At 46.7% G+C, this 11,448-nt stretch overlaps 1 protein-coding gene across 1 annotated transcript in view; it reads right to left on the bottom strand.

Moving 5' to 3' along the window:
* THOC2 (THO complex subunit 2) overlaps positions 1–11,448 on the bottom strand; it is a 166,844-nt gene that overhangs the window by 134,493 nt on the left and 20,903 nt on the right. Inside the window, exons 5-6 of the mRNA XM_069747183.1 lie at positions 5,008–5,078; positions 3,856–3,977 (exon numbers count right to left, since the gene is read on the bottom strand). Coding sequence (XP_069603284.1) covers positions 3,856–3,977; positions 5,008–5,078 — 193 coding nt within the window. The remainder of the gene's footprint in view (positions 1–3,855; positions 3,978–5,007; positions 5,079–11,448) is intronic.

The raw sequence follows: 11,448 nt of genomic DNA, 5'->3' as shown, positions 1-11,448 counted from the left end.
GTGTGTGACTGTGTGTGTGTGTGTGACTGTGTGTGTGTGTGACTGTGTGTGTGTGTGTGTGACTGTGTGTGACTGTGTGTGTGTGTGACTGTGTGTGTGTGTGACTGTGTGTGTGTGTGTGACTGTGTGTGTGTGTGTGTGTGTGTGACTGTGTGTGTGTGTGACTGTGTGTGTGTGTGACTGTGTGTGTGACTGACTGTGTGTGTGACTGTGTGTGTGTGACTGTCTGTGTGTGTGTGTGACTGTGTGTGTGTGACTGTGTGTGTGTGTGTGACTGTGTGTGTGTGACTGTGTGTGTGTGACTGTGTGTGTGTGTGACTGTGTGTGTGTGTGCGTGTGTGACTGTGTGTGACTGTGTGTGTGTGTGTGACTGTGTGTGTGTGTGACTGTGTGTGTGTGTGACTGTGGGTGTGTGTGACTGTGTGTGTGTGACTGTGTGTGTGTGACTGTGGGTGTGTGTGACTGTGTGTGTGTGTGACTGTGTGTGTGACTGTGTGTGTGTGTGACTGTGTGTGTGTGTGACTGTGTGTGTGTGTGACTGTGTGTGTGTGTGACTGTGTGTGTGTGTGACTGTGTGTGTGTGTGACTGTGTGTGTGTGTGACTGTGTGTGTGTGTGACTGTGTGTGTGTGACTGTGTGTGTGTGTGACTGTGTGTGTGTGACTGTCTGTGTGTGTGTGTGTGTGTGTGACTGTGTGTGTGTGACTGTGTGTGTGTGTGTGACTGTGTGACTGTGTGTGTGTGTGACTGTGTGTGTGTGCGTGTGTGACTGTGTGTGCGTGTGTGACTGTGTGTGCGTGTGTGACTGTGTGTGCGTGTGTGACTGTGTGCGTGTGTGACTGTGTGCGTGTGTGTCTGTGTGCGTGTGTGTGTCTGTGCGTGACTGTCTGTGTGTGCGTGACTGTCTGTGTGTGCGTGACTGTCTGTGTGTGCGTGACTGTCTGTGTGTGCGTGACTGTCTGTGTGTGCGTGACTGTCTGTGTGTGCGTGACTGTCTGTGTGTGCGTGACTGTCTGTGTGTGCGTGACTGTCTGTGTGTGCGTGACTGTCTGTGTGTGCGTGACTGTCTGTGTGTGCGTGACTGTCTGTGTGTGCGTGACTGTCTGTGTGTGCGTGACTGTCTGTGTGTGCGTGACTGTCTGTGTGTGCGTGACTGTCTGTGTGTGCGTGACTGTCTGTGTGTGCGTGACTGTCTGTGTGTGCGTGACTGTCTGTGTGTGCGTGACTGTCTGTGTGTGCGTGACTGTCTGTGTGTGCGTGACTGTCTGTGTGTGCGTGACTGTCTGTGTGTGTGTGACTGTCTGTGTGTGTGTGACTGTGTGTGTGTGTGTGTGTGTGACTGTGTGTGTGACTGTGTGTGTGTGTGACTGTGTGTGACTGTGTGTGTGTGAGAGAGTGTGAGACCGTGCATGTGTGTGTGTGTCTTCGTGTGTGTGTGTGTGTCTTCGTGTGTGCGTGCGTGTTTCTACTAAGATTTTATTTATTTTTTTTAAGTGGATCTCCGCAATAATCAAATATATTTATTTAAAAATAAAATGTTGATTTCTTTATTTTTTTTAATGAAGGAGGGAGGTGAAGGATTTTTTTTTTTAATTATTTTTACAGACTTTTTTTTCTTTTGACTTTATTTATGGGACTTAAACCTGCAATTGTGAAGATCACATCACCCATGATCACCAGCACCAGGCTGGTCTTCACAGGAGCACTATCGTGGCAGGTACATGGGCCATCAGAAGATCTCTGGCTGCTCTACCAATCCATTGGCACCCTGCAATAGCATTGTAGGGGGTGAAGATTTAAATGCCGCTTTAAATGCCATTGTTAGAGATGGTCAGGGGCATTTAAATTGGCTATGAGAGGAGGGCAGAGCTCAGCTCCTTCCGCTGCTGCTAGAGGCAGATTACCTCTGCACGCTGTCCGACCCTGCATCTAAGATGGGACCCGACACATGATGTCAGAGAGGAGATAATGAACAGCATTCCTCAGAAGTTGCCACGAGTCATGTGGCTTGCGGAAGGACCGGTGGACCTGCTGCAGCTGGGATTACATGCTCTTCTAATGTTGTGTGATCTCAACTTGATCATGTTAGTATAATCTTTATTCATTGAAATGATTCTAAACCAGATAAAACCCTATAGTTCTTCCAATTGCCATACTATGAAGGCCTCACTCAGATGGCAGGCTTCCTTATGTAGGAGTTGTGGTTCGAGTGCCATATTTCTTGTATGTGGAGAAAAAATAAAAAGAGCTTCTCTATCATCTCTTTCCTGGCAGTCAGTTAAAAATCAGACCACACTGATGCCATCCAAACGCGGTCCGATTTTTTCATGAAGCCACTGACTTTCATTGCCAATTCGGAGCCGACCCTTGGCTCAAAATCGGACCACGATTATAACGCGTACACGAAAATGAGACATTTGAATGTGGCCTATGTGTCAATCAAATCAAATACGGCATCAGATGAGTCTTTTCTAGATTACATCAACTGAGCAGATAGAAAGCCATAGAGGACACAATGCACAGACTGCATTATATTATTTATATATATATATATATATATATATATATATATATATATATATATATATATATATATATATATATATATAATTTTTTTTTTTGTTTGTTTTTTTTAACAGAAAAAAACGTAATAAACAGGGTGGGCAAAATCCAAATATCCAATATATGAGAGCGACTCTGGAATCTATAACGCAGACTCATTTATTACCAATCATAGCTCTTGTAAAAGATATAGACGGCAGAGGCCGGAGAGAACGTCCAGGAGGACCTTCTATCCTCCTAAACCTCAATCAGCACATGGGGAACATGTCATGAAGGCGCCTGCACACATGTCCTTCACAAAAACAGCATTGGGATACACGGGTTAGACCAAGGCGCTCATACAGCACAGGTGTAGGTCCACTTTATGGAATGGTGCAATATGGCAGGAATATATACAGCCATCATTTCTTCTACCTGTTCCTACAAGGCATGTGTAGATATGTCTTCAAAATCAATTTAACCGGTTGTACATAGAATTATCAAACAGGAACAATTTAGTGATGAGCGAGCATGCTCGTGTGCTAAACGAGTGTCTTCAGCGTGCTCGAAAAATATGTTTGCGTCCCAGCGGCTGCATGTCTCACCGCTGTTATACAGCCGCAGCAAATGCTGGGATTGCCTGTTTGTTAGAAAATCCCTGCATGCGTGACGGCTGTCTAAGAGGCGAGACATGCAGCAGTGGGGACTCAACATATTTTGAGCACACTGAAGACACTATGAGCACCGGAGCATGCTCGCTCATCACTACAACTATTCCCGGGAGGAGTGATGGGCCGAAAATTCACATCTATGGATAGAAAAAAAAGCCGTCTGGGACCACACAGCTTACAATGCCTAATGTCTGTCCCGTATTAGGCAGATTCGGCCTCTTTCACACTTCAGTCTTTCGCAATCCGTCGTTTTGGGCAAAAAACGGATCCTGCATATGTGCTCGCAGGATGCATTTTATGCCCATAGACTTGTACTAGCGACGGATGGCCACACGTCGCGTCCGTCATCACAAAAAAAGTTAAATGTAACTTTTTTTGTACGTTGTGTCCGCCATTTCCGACCAGTACTCCGCCCCCTCCTCCTCGGGACATAGACTGGGCAGCAGACGTGTTGAAAAACTGCATCCGCTGCCCACGTCGTGCATAATTTTCACAACGTCCGTCGGCCCGACGCATAGCGACGGACCCGTACCGACGGAAGTGTGAAAGAGGCCTTACAGAACAGGAACTTCAGGGGTCCAACACCGCTCAGTATAAAACTCCCGTGTAATAGACCCCACACCCCCAAACAGTCATCTACTCACAAAAGTTTGGTCTTTATTTTTACAGATTTCTGGTTGAACTGCTGGGACTGCTTGATGAGTCCTAATGATTCCAGTGTTTCAGGATCCAGGCGCTCCTTCAGAATAGTGTCTGATACTAGATACTGATAAAACACAGACAGTAAACGTTACAAAGCTCATATTCCACCGCACAAAGACATTTTCCAGGAAAAAGGTACAGCTTGTCATAGTGCAAACATCAGGCACAAGGCTACAGACTATTAGTTTAAAGGGAACCTGTCACCTGATTGACCACAGGCAGGATGAAATCAGAGCCCAGCTACATAATTGCAGTCAAGTATTATTTTTGGGGCTGGAACACTCCTGCGTTTCAGAGAAAATATAGTTAGACGGTCCAGTCCGGGAACTATAGCCGGAGATGAGACCACCGCTCATACCATGTACACATACACGAGACACCCGTAAATCACGTCTAGCAGCGCTGGGAAAAGCGTTGATACACGCTGTCCGTGGTTCGAGCAGAGTTAGGCTGGGTTCACACTGCGTTACAGCAGCCCGTTCAACACATACATTAAATGGGCTGCTGTAACGCAAGTGGCGACTTTGGCACATCGCTAGCGCAGATGGAGCATCTGCTAGCTCTATCTGCACTAGCAGTGATGTACCCGGAAACGCTGCAGCCCGCGTCTCAGGGTCCGTCACTCAATGACTGCACATGGCTAGCGCACGCCCATTGTGGGCGTGCGCTAGCGATGCGTCTGACATTGGAGTCAATGGTGGCGCTAGCGGACTACGTTACACCGCTGCATAACGTCTAACGGACTGGGGAAACGCAGTGTGAACCCAGCCATAATCGGGTGACAGGTCCCTCTAAAAGAAAACGTTTTGGTATCATATATCATTCCTAACAGACTGGAAGTAAGGAATTCTTATCTAGGGTCCTACAGACACCAGTCAGAAAGCAGCCTAAGCCCAATTATCCCTATTAGGCTGCGGAAATGTCAATGGTTTGGAAGAGGATGGGGTAATTAAATGTGTTTTCTTTGTCATATGATCACATTTTAAACCTGAGCACTTTTGTTTTAAGGATTTATAAAGCAGATCAACTCCTGAGGGGAAGTGCTGCGCCCTGTTCTCAATACACACACCAATCTAGACGCAAGGTAATCTTACCAAGCAAGATAAGACCAATTGGGTAAAATGATCTCGCCTCCATTTTTCTTCCAAACAGCTTGTTTCAATATCTGTTAAGAAAAAAGAACAGGAAAAAACAACAAAGTCAAAGTCATGAATGCTGATCAGTGGTCATACTTCTCATTACACTTGTCCATTCAATGTAGGGTCTAGAGGCGAAACCTGCACCCACCAGGCACTGATGGCATAACTCTTTAAGGGAGGGGTGGATTATTTTTATTTTATTGAACATTTTCTATGTTCAGTGTCCCTTTAATCCTTGGTGCCATCTATTTCTAAGGCTTATGCAATTGCATGCAGTCCACTACTCGGACACCACCTTCCTAAATGGAACAGTGCCCCATATAAAATAGGGGAGTGCGGTAGATCTAAGGGTACCGTCATACTATAACATTTCGATCGCTACGACGGTACGATTCGTGACGTTCCAGCGATATCGTTACGATATCGCTGTGTCTGACACGCAGCAGCGATCAGGGATCCTGCTGAGAATCGTACGTCGTAGCAGATCGTTTAGAACTTTCTTTCATCGCTGGATCTCCCGCTGTCATCGCTAGATCGGTGTGTGTGACACCGATCTAGCGATGCGATCCAGCGATGCGTTCACTTGTAACCAGGGTAAACATCGGGTAACTAAGCGCAGGACCGCGCTTAGTTACCCGATGTTTACCCTGGTTACAAGCGTTAAACTAAAAAAAAAACAAACAGCACATACTTACATTCTGGTGTCCGTCAGGTCCCTTGCAGTCTGCTTCCAGCACTGTGACTGCCGGCCGTAAAGTGAAAGCAGAGCACAGCGGCTGTGCTTTCACTTTCACTTTACGGCCGGCAGTCACTGAGTGCGGGAAGCAGACTGCAAGGGACCTGACGGACACCAGAATGTAAGTATGTGCTGTTTGTTTTTTTTTAGTTTAACGCTTGTAACCAGGGTAAACATCGGGTAACTAAGCGCGGTCCTGCGCTTAGTTACCCGATGTTTACCCTGGTTACCCAGGGACCTCGGCATCGTTGGTCGCTGGAGAGATGTCTGTGTGACAGCTCCCAGCGACCACACTACCATTTACCTACGATCACGGCCAGGTCATATCGCTGGTCGTGATCGTAGGTAAATCGTATAGTGTGACGGTACCCTTAGGCGCTGCCACTAACAGAGGTTAAGCTAGGCGGCAAGTATGTATATATATATTTAAAAAAAAAAAAAACACATGGCTGCTCAACCAATCAATGGCTACTAAAGCGACTTTCCAGGTCCATCAATTGTTATTTATTTATTTTTTTAATGGCAGCACATCCTTTGCTATATATCTATTGGAGTGTGACTGCAATCTTCAATATGTATGGAGAACAATATAATCCATTAGACGTAGAACTAATAAGAATAGATACAACATCAATAATGGCATTATTAATCATAGCTTATCAAGACACTTCAAAATGGAGCACAAGCAAAATAACTCAATGAATTTACATCTGACCATAGTAGAACAAATTTCCGACCACATAAATAGATTTCAGAAAGGAGTTAAATCAGGAATTATAATGGATATTTAAATTATCTCTTGTACCAGAAGGATTAAATGAAAAACTATTGAGAATACAAGGAAGCAAATTACATTAAATTAAAAAATTAACATACAACTAGGTCTAAACAGTATGGTCTTAAAATTGCGACCCCTTGCTAATATTGTAAGTTTGGCTGTATAAATACCCTTTTACTCAGTCATATACACACTGCTCTAAAAATAAAGGGAACAGGCTGTGCATCACTGAATGAAATATTCCAGTTGCAAATCTTTATTCATTGCATAGTGGAATGCATTGGGAACAACAAAACCTAAAAATTATCAATGTAAATCAATATGAATATCCCATATAGGTCAGTATTTGGAATGATGCTCAAAATCAAAGTGGAAAAATCAAATTACAGGCTGATCCAGCTTCAGTGGAAATGCTTCAAGACAAGAAAATAGTGTGTGTGTGTGTGTGTGTGTGTGTGTGTGTTGCCTCCACGTGCCTACATGAACTCCTTACACCTGGGTATGGTCCTGATGAGGCAGCGGATGTTCTCCTGAAGGATCTTCTGCCAGACCTGGATTAAAGCATCAGTCAACTCCGGGGCAGTCTGTGACGTTGGTAGATGGAACAAGACATGATGTCCCAGAAGTGCTCAATTGGATTCAGGTCTGGGGAACGGGCGGGCAAGTCCATAGCTTCAATGCCTTCATCATGCAGGAACTGCTGACACACTTCAGCCACATGAGCCCTAGCACTGCACTGACATGCATCAGAAGGAACCCAGACCCCACTGCACCTGTATATGGTCTCACAACGAGGCTCTCATACTGGTACCTAATAGCAGTCGGGGTACGTGTGCCTAGCACATGAAGGGCTGTGCAGTCGGTAAGCCAAACCTCAGACTCCTCAATTTCCATGACACCGACTCCACGGCCCTGCTGTGCAGCCCTCAAAAGAAATGCCTTCCCACATCCATTACTGGCCCACTGCCAAAGCGGTCATGCTAGAAGATGTTGCAGGCAGCAGAATATTCTCCACGCCGTGTCCAGACTCAGTCACATGTGCTCAGTGTGAACCTGCTCTCATCTGTAAAGAACACAGGGCGCCAATATCGAATCTGCCAATCTTGGTGTTCTCTGGCACATGCCAATCACCCTGCCCAATGTTGGGCTGCAAGCACAACACTCAATTGTGCACATCGGGCCCTCATACCACCCTCATGGAGTCTGTTTCTGAAAGTTTGAGGAGACACATGGATGTAAGTGGCCTGCGGGAGATCCTCTTGCAGGCTCTGGCACTACTCCTCCTTGCAAAAAGGAGGATAGCGGTCCTGCTACTGGGTTGTTACCCTCCTACGGCCCCCTCCACATCTCCTTGTATCTGTTCCATGCTCTGGACAATGTACTGCCAGACACAGCTAGCCTTCTTGCCACAGCTCGCATTGATGTGCCATCCTGGATGAGCTGAACTACCTGAGCCCCTTGTGTGGGTTGTGGACTCCGCCCCATGCTACTGTACAGTACCTCTAGGGTTGAGAGCAACGACAAAATGCAAAAGTGACCAAAACAACAGCCAAAAAGTATGAGAACAGAGAACTGGTCTGTGGTCACCGCCTGCAGAACCACTCCTTTATAGGGGTTGTCTTGCTAATTGCCTATCATTTCTATCTGTTCTCTGTTTCATTTGCACAACAGCAGGAGAAATTGATTTACAATCAGTGTTGCTTTATAACTGGACAGGTTGATTTCACAGAAGTGTGGCTGACTTGGGGTTACATTGTGTTGCTTAAGTGTTCCCTTATTTTTTTTTTTTTGAGTAGTGTGTATGCATGTATGTTTTTTGCTAAGTTTTTATGCATATTTTTTTATTCAAATCAAATATTCTTAATTTAAACGAGTTGTTGGTGATATAAGTGATAAGTTGTTTTAAACCTCAACTCCGACCAATCATAAGGGAGGAGGCATTCCTTTTCTGTTATGCATGAGGAAGGTGTAGGTTCCACTTTGAAACATGTTGCAATAAATTGGAAGGTTTTTTACTGCCATGATTAACCTGTTAGTGGCAGCGGCAGCGCCCAGGATACAGCGCGTTGTGCTCTCCTTCATTTGTCATGTCCTCTCTGCATCTGGTGTCAGTACGGCGGCAGGAGCAGCAGACACGATTGGAATATATATCACTTCTTAAATAGTTACAACCCGTCCAGGTGAGCGGCGAACTCGCCCTTACCTTTTGCCCACAGTGTTACACAAGGAGCGCCTCTAGCTTTTCCTCTCTCCATATAAAATAGATACAGCACATAGTCTCTGCCTGGACTGACGCCGATGCAGAGATGTCAGCGCTTTGTCTGCATGCGCTCGGGGACATAGCTAGGAGATACAAGCACTGAAGCCCAGGTGAAGGTGCCAACAATTTCAGGGGAGTGTCCCCAGACACAGCGTCACTCCACAAAGGAAGTATTTGCGGTTTTTATTTTAAATGAGGTACCACTTCATATAATAAGGGGCTGACCAAGTAGTGGACAAACCCTATATCGTATCTCCACAACTATTTGATAACGTTCAAATCAATTTAGGCATGGGATTAATGTATACACAAACTGAGAAAAGCCAATGCTTAACATATAGGTTTTTCACTGCGTCCCACTATCAAAAGCATCCAGTAACATGACATACACACTTATGTAAAACGAGTTCCTAAGATGCCGTATCTGTATGATCCGAGAATGTAGAGAATAAGTCTGCACACATGTTACGCACATGCCTAAACATAGTGTGAACATGGCCTTATTCTGCCTTTACACTAACCCGTTTTTTTTTGCGGCCTGTTATTGTGGGCCGTATCGGCGCAATTTTCAAGGTCTGCCGCAATATCAGACTGCAAAAAACTTGCGGATCGCCGTTTTTCAGGTTCCCAATACTATAGCAAAAGTACTGGAGAAAAAAAAAAAAACGGTGGTCTGCAAAACCGGAAGTCACGGCGCACCGCAAAAACAACCTTCTGTTGTTTTTGCAGCCCCATTGATTTACAATGGGGGCCGTGTCCGTAAGCCGCGAAATATATCGAGCAAGCTCAATATTTTTTCACGGCCGTAAAAACAGGATTTTTGGTTGCTTACCGTAAAATCTGTTTCTTGAAGCCTCCATTGGGTGACACAGGAACCATGGGTGTATGCTGCTGCCACTAGGAGGCTGACACTATGCAAATAAAAAAGTTAGCTCCTCTGCAGTGTACACCCCACCGACTGGCATTATACTCTTCAGTTAGTGAGAAAGCAGTAGGAGAAAAGAACAAGGTTGAAAAACCATAACCACAAACTTGAGAACTGTAAACGTGAGAACAGTCATAAAACAGATAACAGAAACATTGGGAGGGAGCTGTGTCCCCCAATGGAGGCTTCAAGAAACAGATTTTACGGTAAGCAACCAAAAATCCTGTTTTCTTTATCGCCTCTCATTGGGGGACACAGGAACCATGGGACGTCCCAAAGCAGTCCCAAGAGCGGGAAAAACAGACTTCCATCAGGTCAGAGGACTCACCACTGCCGCCTGCAAGATCCTTCTGCCTAGGCTGGCGTCCGCCGATGCGTAGGTATGGACCTTGTAAAATTTGGCGAACGTGTGGATGGAAGACCAAGTTGCCGCTTTGCAAAGCTGTAGGGCGGAAGCCCTGTGGTGCACCGCCCAGGAGGCACCGACTGCCCGGGTAGAGTGAGCCTTAATCCCAGGAGGGGGCACTCTGTTCTTGACCCGGTAAGCCTCCAAAATTGCCATTCTGATCCATCGAGCAATAGTCGCTTTGGAAGCCGGCTGGCCTCTGCGCGTGCCATCAGGAATGACGAAAAAAGAATCCGTCTTCCAGAAAGAGGATGTTCTATCCAGATAGATCCTCACTGCCCTGACGAGGTCTAGCTTGTTCAACGATCGCTCCAGAGGATGAGTCGGAGCTGGACAAAAGGAAGGTAGAACGATGTCCTCGTTGAGGTGGAAGGTGGAAACCACCTTAGGAAGAAAAGAAGGTGGGGGCCGGAAGACCACCTTGTCCTGGTGAATGACCAAAAACGGAGGGCGGCAAGACAAGGCCGCCAACTCGGAAACGCGGCGAATAGACGTGATGGCCACAAGAAAGGTCACCTTCCAAGATAGAACTGATAGAGGAATCTCCCTAAGAGGTTCAAAGGTAGAAACCCTCAGAACGTCCAGAACCAGGTTTAAGTCCCAAGCCTCCACAGGGGCTCTGTACAGCGGGACAGCATGGGCTACCCCTTGAAAGAAGGTCTTAACCTGTGGCCGAGAGGCCAAGGTCTTCTGAAAGAGGATGGAAAGCGCAGAGACCTGACCCTTCAGGGAGCTAAGAGCCAGGCCCGAATCCAGTCCTGCCTGAAGGAAGGCCAAAAGAGAAGGCAGGGAAAAAACCATAGGTGGAACGCGGTTGGACTCGCACCAACGGAAGTAAGCCTTCCAGGTGCGGTAGTAGATCCTGGAAGACGAAGGCTTCCGAGCCTGAATCATGGTGTGAATCACCCGGTCCGAAAGGCCGGACGCTCTTAGAACCGCGGTCTCAACAGCCACGCCGTTAAACTGAGCGACCGAGAATTCGGGTGGCAGATCGGACCCTGGGACAGCAGATCGGGCCTGTCTGGAAGGCGCCAGGGAGCGTCCGCGAGAAGGTTGACGAGCTCCGCGAACCAAGCTCTCCTGGGCCAATCCGGGGCGATCAGGATGACCGGCACCCCTTCCGCTTTGATCTTCTTCAACAGCTTGGGAAGTAATGGAAGGGGTGGGAACAGGTAGGGCAGCTCGAACTGTGACCAAGGAATGGCCAGAGCATCGACGCCCACTGCGAGAGGATCGCGGGACCTGGAGACGAACTGCGGAACCTTCCTGTTCATCCGAGACGCCGTGAGAT

Source organism: Ranitomeya imitator, chromosome 2 (assembly GCF_032444005.1).
Source record: "Ranitomeya imitator isolate aRanImi1 chromosome 2, aRanImi1.pri, whole genome shotgun sequence".
NCBI classification, from domain to species: domain Eukaryota; kingdom Metazoa; phylum Chordata; class Amphibia; order Anura; family Dendrobatidae; genus Ranitomeya; species Ranitomeya imitator.
This window is presented reverse-complemented; position numbering and strand designations above follow the sequence as displayed.